We start from the raw sequence: 24,204 nt of genomic DNA, 5'->3' as shown, positions 1-24,204 counted from the left end.
AGCAGAGCAAGATCTGGTGCAATGTATAGCATATACTCTTACGTTAAAGCTTCCTTCCACTAGTTTCTACTAACAGCAACTATTAGTCAGTTTCAAATCATATTTTCATATGAACAATTTGTTAGAAATATTTCTCCAATCAAAACCTCTATACCAATCTACTTGGTGCATATGGTTATTGTTTTTCTTAAAAACTTTCCCTATATGGAAACCTTTAATCTGATTATAGTACAGTCTAATGCTGGCCACACATTATCCGATTATTGCAATGATAATCGGGTAATGTGTGGGAGCAAACAATCATCGTCTGTTCGTTCCCAAAGAACAGCTGAAAATGGTCATTCAGACATGTTTGAGCTCATCAGTTTATCTGATCGATTATCATTTCCGTGTAGGGGGAAAGTTGGACAATTCCCCCTCCACTAAATTATTTCCTGTCAGAAGTAGGTGGACACAGTGTCTACTTCTGCATGTAAAAAAATAAATAATTGAAAAAAAAAAAAAAGGTGATGCCATGTCCCCCCTGATTTCAGGGTAACCAGCACTGGTTTTGCCACCTGGACTGGTGGAACCATCAAGGGGGTCCAGGTCAGCTGACACCAGGGCTGGCTTTCCCTGGAGAAGCAGGCACGTAAAAATGAGCAAGCTGAGACATATAGTTCACCAAAGAAAAATGGAAACTACCACAGATAAAATTTAATATACACAAATGTTATTCAGACAAAGACACAATTTTACTTTAAGCCAAAAAAAATTAACCAGACTACATGTGTTATTTTGGACCACTTCAGGATAACCTAACATAACTTAAAAGAAAGCTTAAAGTAAATTTTTATCTTGGTTTTATTTATTGATGTATTTCAAATTAAACAGCATTTTTTTGGGGGGGTGAACTACAGTGCCAATCTGTCCCTGCTGTCTGGATAAGCTGGGATGTGGCTATCCAAGTGCCCGCTTGCCCTGGCAGCCTGTTTGGCAAACAGACCATGCTGGAACTTGTAGTCCCCCAAAGACTAAATGTATTACATCTATTAACCATTTATTACCCAAAGCCCCGGAAGCAAGAGGCTGCACGGTGCTATTGGCACCAAGGCTGGTAATACCCAGGAACGAGTTTGGATCATAGAGTGGGTACCCCAACACTGAGTACTTCCTCTATGATTCACCCAGCTCAGATTGGCAAAGCCCAGTGCTGGTTATCCTGACATCAGAGGGGACTCATGTTCATTTTTGCCCTGATTTCTGGATGACCAGCACTGGGCTGAAATTCAGTGCTGGTTAAATAGTGGGGTGTCCCCCACACTTTATTTCTTTTCAGTTTTTACATGACATCACAAAATCATCACTCAGTTGAATAAAAGTTGGCTGATCTGATAAAAAAGTTGGTTAGATGTGTGGAGTACATTTCATGATTGCTTCATTGCTCAGACAAGTTGGATAGATAGTTGGAAGTTGGTTGGATATGTGGCCAGCCTGACAATAACAGTGGTGGGCACTGCTAATGTATTTGGCCCTCATTTTTGTCCACTTTCCCTCTTGTATTCTCCTCCAACCGCCGCCTCACCACCGCCCTGGAAACTTCCTCTCATGCCTACCACCAAGATGTGGCTAGATGCCCCACTACTCTGGATTGGTAGAGAGTCTGACTTGCAGAGGGAGTGAGTTCCAATCTGCCCAACTTTAAGCAAGCCCTTAAAAACTTACCTTTTTATCAAAGCTTACCAGCCCCCTCATTACTTGACACATTCCTTTTCCCATCTCCCATTTATGCTTCACCCTCCAACTGTTCAGTCCTTCCCCTTAGCAGAGAGTTCTCACTGGCAGTGCCCTTATATCATTTCCAAAAAGATGCTAATACATAAAGAAACCAACACTAACCTGAACAAGGCAACTACATCTTCTCCTGTGCCTTTCACAGCATCTTCAGGCAGCATGCTAAGTATTGCTGCTTTTTGGAATACATAAGTTGCCTAAAATCAGAGATAGAGTGATTATTACAAGTAATGTCATTCCATGCAGCTATAAATGAAACATAAAAGGTGTTTTTTCTAAACCTTTCAGTAGAGCACCCTCCACCTTTGCCATATAAAATCATAGTAAATGTACAGTTGTGTCCTTTGTTATAGCAAGGATATGTGTTTTATTTAGTTTAGTTTGTGAGATAACTTACTGCAGTGCGCACTGCTGAAAACTATTTGAAAGAAACATAGGTCTGACAGCTAAAAGTTTTAAAGAGATAGCTTTTAGAAACTTCTATTAATGGGAACGATTCAATTAAAAGCTAAGTGAATAGCACCAGAAATGAGCTCCCGGAGCTATTCAATCCATCGCGATGTTAGGTCGAGGAAGGCTCTTTCTCGTGCCATAAACAGGGTGTTTAGGAGCGAGAACGGGCATTGTCCGACTAAACTTCCCAGCACGATGCTGTTTTCCCGGCACTAAGGGAAGAAACAGCATTGCGCCTGGACTTTTGTCGCATTTCTGCTCGCATCCCCGGAGGGATGCGAGAAGAAATCCTAGTCGGGCTTAACAGCGCATATGAATTGAATAGCTCCGGGAGCTGATTCCCGGCGATATTCACTTTGCGTTGAATAGAATCGTGCCCAATGACTTAAATCTATTTAGCAAAAGGACCTGTTCTAACGAAAATGTCAGTGTCGCACCACCCTAGTACCGGCCCTGCTGAATAGTACCTGAAAATGTCACTAATGCAATGGAATAAAACACACATCTGAGTAATAAGATACAGAATGATTGTAGTACCTTTGACCACTTGCTTTCCTTGCACAGCAGGTCAGCATAGTGGTACGCCTGCAGCCAGTCTTGCTGAAAAGAATAGCTCCACATCATCTCCCAGTAACAGAGGTGGTGGATCTGCTTCCATTCCTGCTGAGCAAGAATGCATTGCTGGAAGGTTGTCTGTGCCTGCACAATAATTAAAGCAGAGAAATGTGGTACAGGTATGTTGAGGTGTTGTAGGGATGGAAAATTATTTTTTTTTTAATTTTCAGATAGTATATAAACACTTAAAAAACACAATAAAATGTACCCCCATATAATCTGAATACATTTATTGCTGAAATACACTTCCTATCATTTTTTCATTTAGAAATAAGTTGTAAAATGAATCCTCTTATGGCCACTAACAGCCTCCTACAGTCCTAGCCACCGGCTATATTACAGTATTTACCCCTTTTAGGCAGCCTAGGATGGCTTTCCCACTCGTTCATGCATGCAATGGAAAACGAACTCATGACACCCACAAACTGACATTTGAAATGCACAATTTGTTGTGAAATTACTGGTAAAGGTAATACGTGAAGTGTGCACATTATTAACGTGGGAGGACATATTGCAGAACTCACATCTGACTGCATCCAGGTGAGGTTGTAAACATACAACAAAATGCATCAGTGTATTTCCAAGATACTACCAGTGGGACCTAGCTCCTATTTACATCATGCAATCAATGGATACCTGTGTTTTAAACATCAACCATCAACGTTTGGATATTTGATTTAACAATCCAGGATAACATCTCTAGTAGACAGTTTCTAGCGCTAAAATGGACTTGCTAAGAATACTCCACAATCACATCACAGACTGGTAACATCATTCTGACTTCAGTGTTACCTGTTCAAAGTTTCCTTTGAGTATTTCTATTCGAGCAGCGTAGAACAGAATTAGAGAGCCCTGGGAAGAGAGAAAATAATTCACATGCATAAGTTTACTTTATTTATAATGTTAAGAAACACAGTTAAGGACGTTTAAGACCACCTACATTTGGGAATTTCTTGAGGTAGGGTTCAATAAGTGCATCTGCTTCTTGGAGATTACCTTCCCCTGTACCTAGAAATACAGTTGTACACTCAAGATTTTATTTCTGAACATATAAAAGAACATAAAGATACCCAAGTGCAACTGTGATCACATAATGGAAATCAAGGGGACAACAAACTAATCAATAAGTGGGGTATATTTATAATACCTATCCCAAAGAGTATGAATTGGATAAGAAGGCAAATGAATGATCTATCGGAGCACACAGTGCATGTGTGAGTGCACATTTCCGGTTTCATTCTATGAATAACACTTCCAGAACTATAATTCCCCCTATAAACTTTATTTTCCGATCGCTCTTTACACTATATGATCCTAATGGTATGAATGTTTTTTTTCATTTATATAAAATATGAGATATGGTAAGAACTTACCCTTGTTATCTCTATTTCTACGAAGTCCATAGGATTCCACAGGATACCTTGGGGTATAGGTGTGACGTCAGTCGCAGGGCACCAAAGAGTTAAGCTTTCAGCCTCCCAGGATGCACTAGGTCCCCCTCCTATACCACGCCCCCGAGCCAAGGCACCTCAGTTAGTTACCAAGCCATAGGCCGGAGGAGGAGAAGGAAGAGAGAGAACAAAGATCTGGACACATACAAGAATCACATTCTCACCAGAGGGAGACGGAAAACCGGTGACCAGAGCAAAGCCCATCTGCAGCACAGGTGCGACAGGGCGGGATTCCTGTGGAACCCTATGGACTTCGTAGAAATAGAGATAACAAGGGTAAGTTCTTACCATATCTCATATTTTCTACTTCAGGGTCCATAGGGTATCCACAGGATACCTTGGGGATGTCCCAAAGCAGTATCCTTTAAGGGTGGGGACGCTCCTGTGCAGATAGGAGAATCCGTCGCCCGAAGGAAGCATCCTGAGAGGCGAAGGTGTCAAACCTGTAATACCTCACGAAGGTATGGACAGAGGACCACGTAGCAGTCTTGCAGATCTGAACTGCAGAGGCACCACGTCGAGCTGCCCACGAAGGACCCACAGACCTAGTAGAATGAGCCTTCAGAGAAGGAGGAACCGGTAGGCCTTCATGAAGATAAGCTTCAGAAATAGCCATACGGATCCAGGCTGCCAAAGTTTGCTTTGAAGCAGGCCAACCCTTTTACGGAAGCCATAGAGGACAAACAAAGCGTCCGACTTCCTAAATGAAGAAGTGCGGTCAACATAAGTCCTTAAGGCCCGCACAACATCCAAAGAGGCCTCACCCACGGAAAGACCCGGTGAGTTAAAGGCCGGAACAACGATTTCCTCGTTAACATGAAACTGGGAAACAACTTTGGGAAGAAACTCGGGCCGAGTGCGGAGTACTGCCCTGTTCCCATGAAAAACCAAGAAAGGGGGTCTACAAGAAAGAGCCCCTAACTCAGAAACACGTCTGGCCGAAGCAATAGCCAGAAGGAAAACAGTCTTAGCTGTTAGCCATTTAAGATCCACTGATCCCAGTGGTTCAAACGGCGGTCCTTGGAGAGCCCTCAGGACCACAGCCAAATCCCAAGGCGCCACAGGTGGAACAAAGGGCGGCTGAATGCGAACAACACCTTGCATAAAGGTGCGCACATCCGGGATTGTAGCAATCCTTCGGTGAAACCAGACAGACAGGGCCGAAACCTGCACCTTCAAAGAAGCAAGGTGAAGCCCATGATCTAGTCCCGCTTGCAGGAAGGCGAGAATCCGAGACAGACGAAACTCCCGCGGTGCATAACCTCTCGGTCGACACCACTGGAAGAATGTATGCCACACGCGATGGTATATCCTCGCGGAAGACGGTTTCCGAGCTCGCAACATGGTACGCACCACAGAGCTGGAAAACCCTCCGGGGACCTCAGCATGGCCGTCTCAACAGCCACGCCGTCAAAGACAGCCGAGTCAGGTCCGGGTGACGACAAGGACCCTGAGACAGGAGGTCCGGTCGTAGCGGCAACCGCAGATGACTGTCCACGGACAGACCCTGAAGGTCTGAGAACCAGTGCCGTCTGGGCCACGCGGGAGCTATCAACAGGAGCGTCCCTCCTTCCTGTTTGAATTTCCGGATTACCCGTGGAAGAAGGGAGACCGGAGGGAACAGGTATGCGAACCGGAACATCCACCGGACGGACAGAGCATCCACCAGAGACGCCCCTTCGTCTCTTGTGCGAGACCCGTACACCGGCAACTTGTTGTTGTGCCGGGACGCCATGAGGTCGATCTCTGGAAGACCCCATCTGTCCACCAGTAGTTGAAAAACGTCCGGGTGCAGGGACCATTCCCCCGGATGAACGTCCTGGTGACTTAGAAAGTCCGCCTCCCAATTGAGCACTCCCGGGATGAAGACCGCTGATATGGCCGGAAGATTGCGCTCCGCCCAAACTAGGATCCGAGACACCTCTACGAGAGCCGCCCGGCTTCGGGTTCCTCCTTGCCTGTTTATGTAGGCCACAGTGGTAGTGTTGTCCGACTGGACCTGTACCGGGTGACCCTGGAGAGACCGATGTGCCTGCTGGAGAGCATTGAAGACCGCACGGAGTTCCAAGATATTGATTGGAAGCTCCGCTTCTGTCGGCGTCCACCTGCCCTGGAACAGATGTGGACCCGAAACTGCTCCCCAGCCCCGAAGACTGGCGTCCGTTGTCAACAGGACCCAATTTGGAACCCAGAACGGACGTCCCTCGCTGAGGTGGGTCGTCTGTAACCACCAAGCAAAGGACAGGCGAACCTCCGGGGTGAACACAATCGTCTGGGACTTCAGAGACTGAGGCAGCCCGTTCCGCTTTGACAGGATCAGGTGCTGCAGAGGTCTGGAGTGAAACTGGGCATATTCCACCATGTCGAACACCGACACCATGGAGCCCAGTAACCTCATCGCCGAGTGTAGAGACACCCGGCGGCTGTGCAGACAACTGCGCACCTTTGACTGTAAAGCAGAGATCTTTTCCTCCGTCACGAAGATCTTTTGCTGTCCAGAGTCCAATAAGGCTCCAAGATGCAGAATCCTCCGAGACGGGATTAGAGTGGACTTCTGCCAGTTGATTAGCCAGCCGTGCCGTTGTAGCAGGGCAATGGTCAGGTCCAAGTGTCGTAACAGGAGCTCTGGAGATCCCGCCACCAATAACAGGTCGTCCAAGTACGACAACATGCGGACTCCCTGCAGCCGCAGAGAAGCCGCCATGACCACCATCACCTTGGTGAAAACATGTGGTGCTGTTGCCAGGCCAAAAGGTAACGCCCGAAACTGGAAGTGGTCGCTGCGGATTGCAAACCTGAGGAACTGTTGATGGCGCAAAAGAATAGGGACATGCAGGTAAGCGTCCTGTATGTCCAATGACACCATGTAGTCCCCAGGTTCCAGCGCCAGACTGATGGACCGTAGGGTCTCCATCCGAAACTTCGGTACCCGCAAAGACTTGTTGAGTGCTTTGAGGTTGAGAATCGGACGATACGACCCATTGGGTTTCTGTACCAAAAAAAGATTTGAATAGAAACCCTGGCCCCTCTGGGAGAATAGAACAGGCACTATAACTCCAGCCTGGAGCATAGTGTGCAATACTTTCCGCAGCTCCGTAGCCTTGTTCCGGTCTGATGGTAGACCCATGGTGAAGAATCGAGCCGGGGGTCTGTGCCGGAAGGAGAGGGCGTACCCGTGGGAGACCACCTCCAGAACCCAAGTGTCTGTCGTAGTGACCGACCAACACCGGGCGAACTGCAGCAGGCGGCCTCCCACCCTGGGATCCCCCAAAAGGAGGCCCGGACCGTCAGGCCGCAGGCTTGTCATCTGGCTTGGGGGTCGGACGTCTGATACTCCATGCCTGCTTCCGGGGCTTGACCAATTTCCTAGGGCCAGCCTGACGAGGAAACGACTGTGGTTTGGGCCTGCCCTGGGCCCTAGATGACCGAAAGGACGATGGTCCAGAACCAGAAGGAGCAGCAGCCGATGGGAGACAAGCCGATTTGGCTGCCGCCAGCGTGGCCACAATCTTATCCAGATCCGGACCGAAGAGAACTTCTCCGGTAAACGGCAACGCTTCCAGACCCTTCTTGGAATCTGCGTCCTCCTTCCAGGATCGCAGCCACAAGGTGCGACGAGCAGCTACCGCTGCTGAAGAAATTCTAGACACCAGAGTACTAATGTCTAGAGCCGGAGATTGACAATCAACTCCGCCTGTTCGGCCGGACAGTCGGAATCAAAAGAAGCCTCTAATGAATCCGCCCAGCGCTCCATCGCTCTGGCAACCCAGCAAACGGCCATAGCCGGCCGAGCTGCCCCCTCCCGCAAGGGAATAAGCGGACTTCAGGCAGATTTCCACCTTGCGGTCCGTGGCATCTTTAAGGGAGGACATGGATGGCATGTGGCACTACGGACAAGACGGGTCACATGAGAATCCACCTGTGGAGGGGATTCCCACTTAGCAAAATAATTATCCGCAAACGGATAAGCCACCGCCAGGCGTCTCTGCGGCTGGTATCTTTTGCCAGGTTGTTTCCACGCCTCCTCTAAATGGTCCACCAACTGACCCGAAAGAGGAAAGACTGTGGCTTCACGTCTTTGAAAAAGGCATACTTAGACTTAGCCGCTGGGGGAACTTCGTCCTCAATCACCAAGGCTGTGCGGACTGCCCGAATAAGTCCAGGAATATATACTTTGGACTTAGCATCAGCGTCCTTAGTATGGAGAGGTTCCTGATCGTAAGGATCCAGAATCTCCCCATCATCAGACGTCCTCATAAGGAGCGGACAGAGACGCCACCGGCCGTTTATGAGGCCGCATCACAGACTCCCCTTGCAACACATCCGACAAGTGCTGTACAGAACTCGTCAGGGAGTTAACCCACGCTGGCTCCTGAGAAACCGGGAGCGGGGAAATAGGGAAACTGTGGGGTACCACCAATTGTCGTGGGAAACCCTGCATGGGTGACGACACCACAGACTGCTGGGACAAACCCATCGGAGTAAACGCGGGCTGCGGAGCTAACTGGCCCACTAAAGCTGTTAGCGCCTGAGCGAAACAAGCCCAGGGCGGCTCCTGTACCGGTGCTGTAACCGTAAGAGGCCGCGCCATGGACAAACACTGCCGGCAAAGGCCCTGCGCGCTACCCTACCCCTCCGCTAACGGTACTTTACACGTGGTACACTGTAGCCGGAGGGGAAAATCACTTTCAGACATGATGGCATCACGTATGTGACCCCTCTCACCAATTATATATTAAATAGACGAGAGACCACCCTGCAGCACCGCACCGCAAGGGCTTAGCAGAAAGAACAGGGACAGTAATAAAGCTGACAGTCATGAGAAGAAAAGTTACAGGCAGCAGCGCTAGCACAGTCACATACAATGCAAAGAAAATCAATTCCTGCACTAACAGCGCTGATCACTCAACTACACAGACACAGGGCCTGGTAGGACACAGCGCTGCATACACAGACCTGACCACAGCGGAGGAGAGGTATGCGGGGGGACCCAGACCATGATGCTTCCAATGCAGGCTTCCAGCAGCATTCACCATGCTTCTGAAAAGATGGCCGCCGAGGAGCAGAGAGAAGGCTGGCCTGGGGGAGGAGCGCTGACACAGGGACAGTCAGCACAGTGCAGAGTGGGGTGTGTGCAGCCGGGGAGGCGCCGGCTGTGAGACAGGGAAGGCGCGCTCCCCTGGCATGCATTTAACCCCTGGGACGCCGCAGCGCTAACGCTCTGCTGCGGTCCGCTGTCCCAGGGGGTAGTGGAAGCGCAGGTTGGTTGCCTGGCTCCACGCTGCAGCCAGTCCCCAGGGAGCCCCCTGCCTGGGGACTTAGGACCATGTGATCAGCGGGGACCCACCGCGGGACCCCGCTGCTTACCCCCTTGAATCCGGCCATGGTCCGGAACATCTGGGGTCACCGCTAGCTGTGACCCCAGATGCCCACCAGCATCCCCGGATCAGTACCGGCGTTCTGGTACCGGCGGGGTGTAGGGAAGACAGCATGGACGTCAGGATTGACTGTCCATGCTGTTCATCCAGATGTGCAGCCACAGCTGCATGAAGAAAAAGCTTCAGGGGCTCTTCTAGCCCCCACTCCAACAGGTGCACCCGACTCCGGCCGGGCACCAAACTAAACTGAGGTGCCTTGGCTCGGGGGCGGGGTATAGGAGGGGGACCTAGTGCATCCTGTGAGGCTGAAAGCTTAACTCTTTGGTGCCCTGCGACTGACGTCACACCTATACCCCAAGGTATCCTGTGGATACCCTATGGACCCTGAAGTAGAAAAGTGTGATTTACAGTACTTTGAGTAACGCTGTGTAACATATGTGTTGGTCTAATTTAACACTTAACACCTTCTCATCTATAAGAATGCTTTATCCTTAATTTAAAGTCCTGCAACTTTAACAGCTTTAAACTCATTTTGTTTATTATATACTCTTGTAGTTGTGCCTTTACATCTACTAACACTGTTCTTCCTTTTATCTAATTTTTAGACATTTTAACTGTACTATTCCTGTATCTCTCATCACTACTACTGCTGTTTTCTTCCCCACCAATCCCTCATCTACGCAATGTCTCTCTTTTCTTCTACTCCCCTCCTCACTCAGAAGCTACATAATACTTTCCTCTACCACCAGTTCCCATTTCTTTTCTCCCTCCATAGTCTCCTCCACTTTCTCCTCTATCTCCCTTCATCCCATCTAATACTCTCCACCGCATCTACCATAACTCATAAGTCCTGCACCCTACCTTTTCTCCAAGTTACACCTCTTCTTCTCAACCCACACCACACTAAGGAGCTCATTCAGAGTCGGTTGTGAGCACTCACAACCGACTCGATGTTGCCCCACAGCGCATGCGCACGACGGAGCCGGCTCCGTCGTGTGCATGTGTGAGACCCGGCTAACGACGGGCGCTCCACCGTTAGGGGTCTCGTAGCAGACGGGGCGAGCTGTCGATGTTGAGTGACAGCTCGCCCCATTTGCTGGGGGGGCCAGGGGCGTGCCCGGCCAAACGGAGGCGTTCCAGCCGGAACGCTTGCCATTTGAGGGCGGCCCCACTGACATCATTGCTGATGTCAGTGGGGAACTTCCTGCTCGAACAGAGCAGGAAACTCCCTGGTGCTTACGAGTGCCCAGACCCTACCCTAGGGTCTGGTCGTAAGCCCCGATGGTCGCGATGGTCTTGACCCATGTCGGTCGTTAGAACTGTGGGTGTTAACACACAGCTTAAAGATCGACAAGGAGGCGGCCGTTCAGGATGCAAGCGGCCGCCCTGATTCAGAGCGACCGCTTGCATCTAACAACCGCCTCTGAATGAGGCCCTAAATCTCCACTTTGCCCACCACCTGCTGTCACCCTTCCTCACTCAGAAGCCCACCACATACCCACACTCTCCTTATTCCCCTGCTCTAAATCAATCTCAACCCCACGCTACAGCAACCCGACAATCTCCTTCTCTCTCCTCCCAACTCTGTCCCTCTCTCCTGTCTCCTCTGGAATGCCAGTCCTGTCTATAATCTACTGGACCCTGTCCATTACAGCTTCATATTCAACTCCTTCAATCTCCTAGCCATCACCCAATCCTGGACTTACCCATCTGACACCACTTCTCCTGCAGCTATCTCCTTTGGGAGCCTCACATTCTTTCACACTCCCTGGCCTGGAGTTTGCCACAGTGTTGGTGTTGGGGTACTTTTATCATCTGGTCACTCCCACCAACTCTTACCTTCTAAACTCTCCACTTCATTATTTGCATTCAATGCTCATATCAGTGGCCTTTTCCAACTTCCTCGAGTAGCTGCCTTTCCTCGTCCCCCTGGTCTTAACTCAAAATTCCATGTTAACTTTGCTTCTTGGCTTCTAACCTTGAAATGAGCCCTCAAGACCCCTTTCTTCCTCAAAGCTTTCCAGCTTTCATCCTAACCCACTACTCCATGTTCCTTCCTCACAATCAGCCCATCTCTATCACCCCTGTTTGTCTGCCCCCTCCCCTTTAGAATGTAAGCTCTCATGAGCAGGGCCCTCTTCCCTCATGTGCTTCTCCCTCACTTACTCCTACTTTAATTTACAACAGCACCTAACCCTTGATTGCTGACACCATGCTGCTTATTTAAGTGTTATGCATCAATGTATAAATCATGTATTTGTCCTATGTTGGTTGTACTGTTAATAACTGTTTTTCTTGTGTGCTAATTTGTCTATATACTTGTCTTTTGTGTGCTCAGTTGTTTATGTACTTTGTAAGGCGCTGCGGAACCCTTGTGACGCCATATAAATAAAGGATAATAATAATTCTAAGCCTTATTATTTATATTAGAGATGTTCGGGTTCGGTTTTGTTCACTTTTCGCCACATTAGCACAAGTTCGGATTTATCTTATTGGCTATCCAAAACACGTGAGAGCTGGATAGCCAATAAGATAAAACCAAACTTGCACTAATGTGGCGAAAAGTAAGAGTAAAACCGAACCTGCACATCTCTAATTTATATACATATATAGAAGCTATATTTTTGTTTGGATCCACCATTTTTTTTAATATTCTTAGTAAATTCTTTGGACAAATTACACTCTGTTGCGCAAATTTCAAAGACCCAGACACAATCAGTTTTACAACTATTCATCTTGCTCATCATCTCATTGACATTTGCCTATGGCACTCAACCAGCTTTTCCCAGGATTAGTATCAGATCCCAAATATGTTCTAATGCTATAGGTTCCTCTGAGGTTGGGCAACACCTCAAAAAGACCATCAAGGAATCCTCTGAACTAGTAACCACAAACTTTCCCCTGAAGAAATATCTAAATTTTCTAAGGGCCTTTTATTTGTCCTTACAGTACATTTTGCCTAATTTAAATGTTGAATTGATAATAAGACTACTTGTAAATTAAGATTTAAAGAAAACTTTGCTAAAAAGATTGTCTAAAATAATTCCTACTACTCTTAAAAAATCTAGCACATATGATCCATTCACTCATAACATTAGTATTAGGATTCATCTTTAAAATAATTTGCAATATAATCTTTCTGCCTTTAACAGATTGTCTTTGAAATTTGTTACCCATAACCCCTTGGCTACGATTAAAAATGTGGTTGTACAGAACCTTCTGATTAGGACCAAGAAATTATTAGACAACTATCCAATGAGATACAACTAAGAAATTATCCAATAAAGAAATTTTTTTTAAAAATGAAAAGTTTTTAATCTGAATGGCTCTACAACATGGTCGGATAAATCAACTAACATGACTTTCTCAGCACAGCATTTCTGAATTGTCCAATTTTATATTCCATACTCAAGATACATAAATCATTAGTCAACTCTCCAGACCACAGCATAATTTGCACATGCAACTCATTATTCTAACCAATGGCATGGTACTTTTAGAGTTTCTTACAACTATATGTATGTATATAATATATGGAGTTATTCGAAAAACACAAATGATTTTATACAGGTTAGCACTGCAATTTCCGCTACAGTGGATGCCTCTTCATTAGCACCTAGCCTCAATATGCCATGCGGCGCAAGACACCTGGTGTGAGTGAGCTGCCAGTTTCTGAGCTGCTCGTCTTGCTCAGATGGTCTTTTTTACATCCATTTTGCTGATTAATTTGATATGCAACATTTATATACGTATATATGTGTACGAATGAGTCTGTATACGAAGCACAATGGAACTTGGTGCAAAAAGAGCTGTGGCCGCTGTATCGTATCACTTTGTATACAAATTCAAACCGAGTCTGATTCAGAAGCGATTGTCACATCTAATTGTGACTAAGATGCATTTCAGGCAAAAAAAGAGCAAAAAAGACAATCAGCACAACTGCAGCAATAGTGTATTAGGACACATCTGTAACTCCGGTATAACAGCGGTGATGTTGACTTCGTGCCAGTGACATTAGTGACCCTCCCATTGAATTTTCTATTCACTTACTTGAACTTTCTAACATGTATCTATCAAATACCAGGATTATTACTACCTACAGGTAGTAACATTACCCGAGCATATGCAAATATTTACAGTATATGGTTATTTATGAAACAAAATTTAGTTTACCTAGATTTGACTTATCCATTATAAACAATTTATAGATGAGGTTTTATTGATGTGTTCTGATAATAACAATTCATTGTATAAAAAGGTAGATTACTTGAACAGGCTTCATTCTTCTACTACATTCACTATGGAAGCTCGTACCTCTGAGCTATACAGAAAGCCTACCGATCACAATAACGTTTTTATAATGTGGGAGCCATTATCAATTACAGTTGAAACAAGACCTACCTTTATCAATTTGTTATTTTAAAGAATTCAGATTAGGCTATCGTGGAGAAACACCACCAGCATATGGAGTTTAGATACTAGGAAAGTGGCTAAAGAACTGAAATTACACTTGCTTGATGAAAGCATGGTCAAAGGGGTTGAGTACGAGATGCCAATGGTCAGAAAACCGACAGCGGCATCCTGACAGTCAGAATCCCGACGGATTTCTGTCAGTATTATAACCCTTGACCCTAACCCTCCTCCTAACCCACCCCTCCCGCAGCCTAACCATAATCTTCCCGTCCCGCAGCCTAACCCTAACCCTCCCATCCAGCAGCCTAACCCTCCCTTCCCGCAGCCTAACCTTCTGCCTAGTGACTCTCCTCCTCCCTGATCTCCAACATCTGCAATACCCAATTCTACTCCCTTTTCCCTTTAGGTGTCCACCCATAGCCCTTCGAGAATTCTAGCCCTTACAAGCAGGGCCGTGATGCCCTCTATGATTTCAACGTACTGATGTAATCTGTACATTTGTTAACTTGTCTGTAACAGTCCTATATAATCTCCGATGTCCTATGTAATTTTGCTGCATGTTCTGCCCACTATGTATGGCGACATATAAAAGATAATAATGATAATAATAAATAATTATAATACAAATAATAAAAGACAACAATAATAATAATTAAAAAAAAAATACTATTTAATCCTTTAAAAAGGGGTTGTACTTCCACTTACAATCCCAACCCCCTAAAATACATATTACGGTTTTTGACAGTTTTTAGTGTCATAGAGATCGGCATATGTTTGAATAGAAAGTGCTAACATCCAACAATTGCCCTCTATGGCCATAAAGAGTCCTCCTGATTTACATTTTTCCCAAAACAGCAATCATAACTTAATACAATAAAATTCAATTTTCTTGTTATAAGTATAGTTATAGGTGATCAACTAAGTGCTGATTTGTAGACCAAAGGAACTTACCAAGTATCAGCGAAATGTATGTATGATAAAACAGGAGAGTGAGGACACACAAGATGGATCTCAAACTAGCTCCAGAAGCTCCTTCTCGTAGTTGGAGAAGGCCCACTACCTGTCACACAAAATAAATCATTGTTAGTAGGGTGATATTCACCATATAGTTACGGGGCCATACAGTTTAAATGATACTGTAGCAATGGAATTGGTTTAATTTTACATTCACGTATCCAGAGAAGACATGCATGGCAGCGCCACACAAGTATATGGGCAATTAGTATTATAGGACATGATTATTATGTTCATTCATAAAGAAGTACTGTAATACACTCTAATCTGCTCATATAGCCTTGGTTGAAACAATTATGAATCTGGATTATAGTTTTATATTACTGTAAAGGCGAATGCATTTTGCCTGCATATGGACCTCTGATAATGGTTGATACGTGTCTTTAGCACAGAATCTTTACAGACCGATAATAAATCAAGCGATTTGACTATGTATGTTGATTATATATAACTATATATAATCAACATAATCAACAGTAGAGCCCACAAACCCATTTTCAAGAATTATCTTTACACAAAAATACACAGCTTAGAGCCATGGGTCAAAACATGACACAGGCTAAACACCATTACTATGCCAGGTCAGACCTAGTTACAGTAAGAATCATGGGGAATGCTTTATGCAAACTGTGCTAACAATATGTTACCCTGTATTCGCATGTGGTTCTGCAAAGCAGTAAATGGTTACCCTGTTTCCGGAAAATCCAATGAATTCCAACAGCCTGAGAACCCTTGAAGGTAAGAGAGAAAGCATCTGCAGAAACAAGAAGCAGCATTATCTGTGATATTGATGGAAGAACACATAACCATACAGTGCAACATGCAAATTGTAGGGCATAAAAGTATATCAGCCATGGCTTATTAGATCCATTACACCATTTTGCAGCCTGGTGTCTGTGCTAAAATTGTACCCAACGTTTTGTGTGTTCATTTTCTATTAGTATACTACGTTTCTTTTTTGGCAAAAAAGAAGTACAAAGTAGCAGAGTAAGAATAACTGTGCGAGGAGCTACTCACGCATATACGACCTCTGGGCCAGGTTCAGACCCGGACACTAATAAGCATTCACTCAGAGCTGCCGATGGTTTGCATTGTGCTCATGCATCGCAGTGCGTGTACCACTGCAAAAGATCGGGAAGCGTTCGCTCGCCGAGTATAGACAGCCCAGCAGAGTGAGTGACAGGAGAAGCCGTTTGTGGGTGGTGACAGGGGCAGGCCACTATGAACGGGTGAGTGGAGGTGCAAACGCAGGCGTGCCCGAGAGTCTTAACGCGTTTCAGAGACATACATAATTAACAGGCAACGTCATTGTACACGTCACCTAGTTGAAAATTACACTGAAGTGTTCGAAGTGCCTGATGTATGGTATAATCAACCTCAAGCGCAGCTTTTGCTGCCGATGGTACCCAATGTACCGATGGTTGCATACACTTTCTGGAGAAGACATGCGCTAGTGGGCGTCTTAAAACAGGCTTGTGGGCGTCTGCATACACAGGTTGATCGCACGCCAAGACATAGCGGGTATGCTTATGGCTTGCTGTGCGATCGCCCGCCTTGACGTCATTTACCCAAATTTGCATACGCTGGGAGCGAGCAAGCGAGCCTGAATCAGGCCCTCTGTCTTTTGCTATTTTACCCAGATTGCACACTTTTTCCTAAATTATCGCCAATTGTATACTAAATACTTAAGCTGGGCATCCACTAAACAATTTTCTGTCAGATATCTATCCAATCTGGCGTGGTTACAATGAAAACCTGGTAATGTATGGAAGCAAATGACAGTCGATCATATGGTTTTAAACACTGAAAAAAGGACAAAAAAAAAATTGTTCAAATTGGATACATTTGTGTTTTAACCAATTTGTCTGAACAACCATTTTTGCCTATTTTCCAAAGTTTGTGAGCAAAAGGACGATTGTCATTGGCTCCCATACATTACCAGGTTTTCATTCGAACCAGCCAGATTGGACAGATATCTGACAGAAAATTGTATAGTGTATACCCAACTTTAAGTTTAGTACATTTGTGGCAAAATACGTGGTAGAAAGTATCAGAAAAAATTTCATGGCACAGCTAAATCACAAAGTCTGTGGCACACCAAATGGGGCTATTTGGCGTGATTTGAGAATAGGTGTATGTGCACACATCTGTATGGTGTGACCTGTATTCAGTATCTATTGCAGGATGATCTGAGGGTGTATTGGGTCAACAACAGGTAGAATGACAGACACAGAATAAGAGGGGGACAGAGAGAGGGAGAGACGGAGGAAGCCCTGCACAACAGCTACAGGCATTAATATGTAGATCACATTTCTTATTCATTTTGAGGGCTTACAATGGGGCGAACAATTGATACAAAATACTATTTACCTTATAATTGTAAGTAATCTATTAGCAGTGCTTAAAGTGGTCCCCCCCCAGTCGAAAAATAGGGTATGGTCTCAAAAGAAAGGGCGTGGTCACACAATAGTATTCCCAATTCAAATTACGCCACACAGTAGCACAATCTTATCCACATTACACTGCGCAGAGAACCTATGATTCACATTACACCACATAGTAGTGTCCCTTATTCTTGTTATGACACACAGCAGTGCCCCTTTTACACAATGCCCACATTTGTGCCCCTTATATAATACCCACAGTGTTAGTGCCCCTTATACAGTGCCCACAGTGGTAGTGCCCCATATGCAGTGCCCAAAGTAGTAGTGCCCCATATATAGTGCCCCATATGTAGTGCCCACATTGGTAGTGCCCCTTATGCAGTGCCGTCTATGCAATGCCTCCAGTAGTAATACCCCCTGTAGTAGTAATGCCCTTAATAGTAATGCCTCCAGGAGTAATGCCCCCTGTAATACTGCCGCACAAGCAAAATAAAAAAATACTTACCTTAAGTCCTGCTCCTGTATCTGCTGCCGTCTTGTCCACTTGGCTGCTCTTCGGAACTATGGGAGAGATGTCATGACGTCTCTCCCATAGCGCACACTCCGGCCATCACTGGCGCTGTGTGGAAGGAGCCGGGCGCTTGCTGGTAACATCTTAGCGGGCGCCCGGTGAATGGAGTGACTGAACGCAGTTCCGCCCCACTTTACACTCTAGTGCTCACTAAGGGCTTGATTCAGAGGTAGATGCATTGCCAATGTTTGCGCAGTTGGCTGCTGTTTTTTGTATTGTGCATGTAATTCAGACGCATACAAAGTACAAAAAACAGCGCCCAACTGCGCAAACATCGCCAATGCATCTACCTCTGAATCAGGCCCTTAGTGAGGATTTGGACGCAGATTGACAATCAGGGAGCATTTGTGGGAGGTAAAGGGGGGAGGTAACTCAAACGCAGAGGTGTCACCAATATTTCGGGGGCGTGTCTGCATAAACACCCCATTGAAGTCTACTGCCAATGGGGTGGGATGTAAGTTTACAATTGGGGCCTATGGACATCAGAGGGTGCGAGATACCCCCCAAGGCATTTTTCTTTTTTTCAATATTTCAATATTTTTTTAAATATTTTCTAAACTTTATTAACTTTAAAAAGAAAAAGGCAATTTCTGACCGGCTTTGGGGGAAAACAATAGTAAATTAAGGGGTAAGTTTACTAAAATTAGTGTATTTAGAAGTGGAGATGTTGCCTATAGCAACCAATCAGATTGTAACTAACTATTATCTTCTATAAGGGGCTAGTTAAATGTTAAGTAAAATTTGATTGTTGCTATGGGCAACATCTCCACTTCTAAAACCGCAGCTGCATCAAGTAGTCCAAAAATTCAGTTCAGAGCGGACTGAAAATTTTTAACAGAATAGATGCACTTTAAAGCAAAACTGAAGACATTTGCAAGTCTTTGTAATCTTTGGAGAAGGGATTAATAACATGCCAGGGATCAACTAGGCCAGATTAATTAATAAGCTTAGAGAGGGACCTAGATATGGGACAAAAAAAAAAGAAGTCAGGAATGGACTGAAGAGGAAGATGATCTGTCCATATCTGGGTTTAATACATTATTAAAGCCCCCTACTAGGAAAAGTAAACCCTCCTGCCGCTTGCACAGAGTGGTGAAGGAAGAGGAAAATAATCTTTTCTGGCCTGCATTGAGGGTGTAAATATTGGCTATTGTAATATTTAGGTGACCCAGCCTGCCAGTCAGTAAGATAAAGCGACCATCTGAGTCAGTATAGGTAGAACATAGAGGGAAGGGCAGTTTATTACTGATCAAAATAGCTACACCATTATGTTTAGAGCTAGCAGAAGAGTACAAAACAGTGGAAAAACGCCTGTATTGCAGAGAGGAGTGACCAGGAGCTTAAAGATGTGTTTCCTGTAAGTAGGATAATGTCCATTTTGATAGAACGGATCGTTTGAAACATCTGCAACCATTCTGAGGGCTATTAAGCTCAAAGATGTTAAGAGAAGCCATGGTCAGAGGCATTGTAGGAGAGAGCAGAGCAAGGTAAACTATGGGAGGTCAAGGGTACTGGAGCCGCCGACTCGTTCGTTAAGAGAGGGAGAAGGACTGGGAACAAGGGTTGGGAAGAATGGGATCTGAAGGGGATTGGGTGAATGTTCCTGCTAAAAAGACAGACACAGAAAGTAGGACAAAGACATCTGCCAAAGTGTAGATGAAAGTATCGAAAACACCTCAGATAGAAACAAAATTGGCATAAGACTCTGCCAAAAGAAGGAGGAAAGAGGTTTCAGAGAAAGTAGTGGGGTCAAGGGCAACAGCGCCCCCTGGGTGTATACAATGCATAGAAAAACAGAAGCGCAGTGAGGATGAGCAATAGGAAACAGATTTAGGTGAGAGTGGCTAAGAGTAAGGTTTGAAACCAGGGAAACTAAAAACAAAGAAGGAACAAAGGCCAGTGTCAGAGGTATCAATATAACCCATAATGAGAGAGAAACGCGCATATGTAGTCGGTACATGAGGTAAGGTTGCAGAGGAGGAGCCTGGAGTGTGCAGGTGGGGATAAAATAAGGGAGGGGGCTAGAGGATCAGGAGAATAATGGTGTAGAAAGGATATAGTATTAGTGTCTGGGTTTGGCGCTCCAAACGCCTCGTGGCTGCAAAATTAAGGGACAGTGTGCCAGTAAACAGAAAAGGCCGGGGTAGACCCATATGAACGCATTGTAAGCCATATATAAAACGAAAACCTAAACTAGAGGCAAAATTAAAAACAGTCATGTAGAAATAAACATTACAGGCAATTAAGTACCAGTAAATATATGCATAACAATCAAAACGTATTTAGAGTGCGGAGTAAAAAAAGTCCTGCATACTAGGTCGACCTCAGAACAGAACAAGAGTGAGTAATATACCATTACGAAAAGGTTTGACTAGAAATAGAGCACTAGAGTCGCCACATGGTACGTCAGAAACACCTTGCTCTCTCGGGGATCTCGTATAATGATGGTTTTGCCATATAAGTTCAATGGAGGACCCACAACAATAATGAATTCCCCTGGCACTAAAGGCCCTGGTGAGGTCCGGGAATTTTCTGCAATTGGCGATAGACACTGGAGCGAGATCTTTCGAGAACTGGAGCTTGACAGTCACACAGAATACAAGGTCTGCCACTGGTGGAAACTAGAACCAGTTCTTTATCTTTGTAACTGAGAAAATAAATGATGACGTCCCGAGGAGGTTCATTCTCTCTAGCTTTGGGTCTAAGGGCACAGTGGGCCCGTTCTAGTGGCAACAAACGGGAGCCGAGGTCCGGAAGCATGAATGAGAATAGATTCACTTTGTAACAAATTACATTTTTTTATTTGTCCTTCTGTTTGAAGTGTTATTTCCTAATTGCCTATGCCCCAAGAGTATAGAAAATGCCAATTATTCCCCACAAACTATGCTTTTGTGACCTGGTCAGAGATATTTTGAAATGTTCCTGTTTTCCAGGACATTTCTGATACTTCAGTGCGGTTGCAAAGCGGGGGCTGCAGAGCAGTCCAACTCTGCCAGAGGAGAGCCCAATAACACTGACTGTATCTTGCTAGAAGCCTTGAAATATGATGAGTATGGCTGTGAGGTCATCGGAGACTTGGTTGGATTCCTAATGGGACTGCAAGGCGGTTTTACCAAATTTCCTTTGCCTTTGGGACAGAGAGGACACCAAGACGCACTACAACAGATGACACTGGACACAGCGGACAGACATCCTGATTCAGACCCGGACGCTAGGAAGTGCTCGCTCGTAGCTGCCGATGGTTCCCATTGTGCGCATCTGTGTACATCACAGTGCACATGCGCAAACTAGTCTGTATGTTCGCCAAGCATAAGCAGCCCAGCAGAATGATTGACAGGACAAGCCGTTTATAAGCGATAACAGGAGCAGGCTACTAGAATGGGGGAGTGGACAGGCTGGTGGGCATCTGCATACACAAAGTGATTGCACGCCAAAACATAATAGGCGTGGTTATCCCTTGCCGTGCAATCGCCTACCTTGATGTCACTTAGCTGAATTTGCAGATGCTGAGAACGAGCATACGCATCTAGCGACCGGGTCTGAATTGAGCCCAGAGTTCTGTGTAGGGATAAATAACATCAAATGGGAGCCACTGGTGGGCTCCAGGAAGGTGGTGATGCCTCCACTACACATCAAGTTGGGCCTTATGAAACAATTTGTTAGAGCTCTAGATAAGACTTTGGCAGCCTTCAAGTACCTACATGACTTCTTCCCTAAGATGTCTGAGGCAATGGTCAAAGCTGATGTTTTTCTGGGACTACATCCAGCAGTGCAAGAAATTCCCAAAGATGCTATGCTCACTCAGAAGGAGGAAGCTGCTTGGACCAGTTTTATCGCAGTGGTTCGGGCTTCCTGGGCTATCACAAGGCCGAAAACTACGTGGAGTTGGTTGAGACTTTGATAAAGAAATTCGGGTGCAGGATGTCCCTCAAAGTCCATACACTTGATGCTCATCATGAGAAATTCAAGGAGAACATAGCGGTGTACTTGGAGTAGCAAGTCAATTGCTTCCACCGGGATATACTGGAGTTTGAACGCCGCTACCAAGGACAGTATAACGAGAACATGACGGGAGACTACATCTGAGGGCTGATTCATGAAAGTGATGTACTGTAAGATCATAAATCTCGAAAAGCTACTCACTTCTTTTGTGGTCATGTTTGTACAATTTATATGTTCATTTTCATACATATGTTGATTTTTTTCTCACACTGTGTAAAATAATTTTCAAATCTGCCCTTTTCTCATCTGAAATAGGTAAATTTAAAAAAATAAAATGTCCTGGTCACAAATTAAAAATTTGAGGGGCATAAATACCATTTTCCGTACTTTTGAGACATAGGCAATTAAGAAACAGCACTTAATACTCAAAGACAAAAAAATTGTTACATAGTGTTATGCAAATATGATTCTGGTTACGAATGCGGACATTATTTCTACGCTCCTGATTCTCCAGCTCGTTAAATATGTCATCCAAGTCCCTATTAGTTTCATTCTGAGCCTTTTGGAGGTTGTCCTGGAGAGATTCCAGCTTAGGGTTCTAGATGCCAGGGACGAGATGAAAGATTTAATAGAGGCAACTACTTTATACAGTTTAGATTGAAAAAGTGTCTTTAAAGTTGGTGATGACAGAGCAGAGCACCAAAATGTCCTCTTTGGTGGATATGGCTGGGGAGGAAGGGCCTTCTCTCCTTCCAGGGAAGGAGCAGGGGGGTAAGGAAGGGTTCGAATGTTGAGAGGACTTGGTGACCCTATTAAAAGTGTTGAGAGATATCACCGCCACCTTATCTAGAGGATTTGGAGCTCGTCTTCTGCAAGATGGGAGTAATCAGAACAGAAATTCTAGGGCAGACAGGTAAAGCTGTGACAGTCGTGGGTCTGTATGCAATTAACCTCCAAGAATAATAACCACTGTGCACAAATGCTCACCAACAGGTACAATATTAGACAGGAAAAGATCACCAAAGAGGCGCAAGGCCAGGGTCTCAGTGGATCATTGAAGGTGAAAGACCTGAGCCCAAACAAAAAAGGCGGAATGGGCCAGGGGGATTATCTATGGGGATGTTAGAGGAGAGCAATATAGAGCAGACCTGGGAGGACTGAATGAAATGAGCTGGAAACCAAGCCAGAGGCAGTCTACACTAGGTGGAGGAGTTGTGGAGCAGGAGTGGTCACTGAGATGGAACAGGACAGGGTAGAGTACAGGGGGGCTGCAGTACACAGCAGGAAATCTCATGCCCAAACACCTCTTACCTTGTCTGGGATTCCCCAGCTGACGTCCCTGGTGGCCCCGAGAGAGCTGCTGGGATTCCAAAATGGCGGCTGTCAGCGTCCTGACTAAGGGTACCAGGATCATGAATGGATGTGCGCCTGGAATCACAGAGCCCTGCGGGTAGTCAGGGGCTGGCAGGTGAGGTCCTGGTGAATGACTGTGCTACGACTAGCAGTGGCAGCCAGACATACAATGCATGTCCCATCTGATCTGCAGCTCCCCTGTACCAATTATGGGATCCGGCACCCAGGCTAGGATGGCAAGGCTAGACATGCTTGTCAAGGGCAGCATCTCTAGCCTGGCCATCCTACCCTGGGAGCCGGATCCCATCATTGGTACGGGGGTGCTGCAGATCAGATGGGACATGTATGTTCGCCCACCACTGGAGGTCGCGGGGGGTCTGCGAGGGAGGGTTCGCCTCCAATAGCGCAGTACTGTAGTCCACGGCTTCACAAGGCAGGACAGGCCACAACCCAAAAGGTACATAAAAGTCGCTCCCTGGCTCTGCGAACTATGTCCGCCAGTAGCAGCAGCCAGTGTGGCAAGTTCAGCTGTGTTTGGGGGACACTGGTTGGGGATTAAAAGGGGTTAAATAAGCCCCAAAGCAGGTCCACACCGGGAGCTACAGCAAAGCGCGTCCTCCCCGACTTCAAGCTAGACCAAGCCCACTGAATAATATAGTACCAGATCACCACCATGATTATAAAGTATAGAAAATAAAGGTTTGTAGTGTAAATACTACAGACAAAAAGCCTACCAGATTAAAGGCTCCAATGCCTAGTTTAACACCCCCTTCAAATTGTTTGTGAGTGTCACTTGAGTCCTTATCTTCTTGCGTCATTGCTGCAAGAACTTGATGGCATTCCCTATAGCAACCAAA

At 45.6% G+C, this 24,204-nt stretch overlaps 1 protein-coding gene across 2 annotated transcripts in view; it reads right to left on the bottom strand.

Annotated features, from left to right (window-relative positions):
- Nucleotides 1-24,204, bottom strand: part of TTC39B (tetratricopeptide repeat domain 39B) — a 171,122-nt gene that overhangs the window by 8,494 nt on the left and 138,424 nt on the right. For both annotated transcript variants that reach the window (XM_088472626.1, XM_088472627.1), the window contains 7 exons: nt 24,082-24,190; nt 15,786-15,851; nt 15,035-15,143; nt 3,782-3,849; nt 3,634-3,693; nt 2,764-2,925; nt 1,879-1,970 (listed from right to left, as the gene is read on the bottom strand). In XM_088472626.1, the coding sequence (XP_088328752.1) occupies nt 1,879-1,970; nt 2,764-2,925; nt 3,634-3,693; nt 3,782-3,849; nt 15,035-15,143; nt 15,786-15,851; nt 24,082-24,190 (666 nt within the window). The remainder of the gene's footprint in view (nt 1-1,878; nt 1,971-2,763; nt 2,926-3,633; nt 3,694-3,781; nt 3,850-15,034; nt 15,144-15,785; nt 15,852-24,081; nt 24,191-24,204) is intronic.

Source organism: Taudactylus pleione, unplaced genomic scaffold (assembly GCF_031769625.1).
Source record: "Taudactylus pleione unplaced genomic scaffold, aTauple2 ptg000127l, whole genome shotgun sequence".
NCBI lineage: Eukaryota > Metazoa > Chordata > Amphibia > Anura > Myobatrachidae > Taudactylus > Taudactylus pleione.
This window is presented reverse-complemented; position numbering and strand designations above follow the sequence as displayed.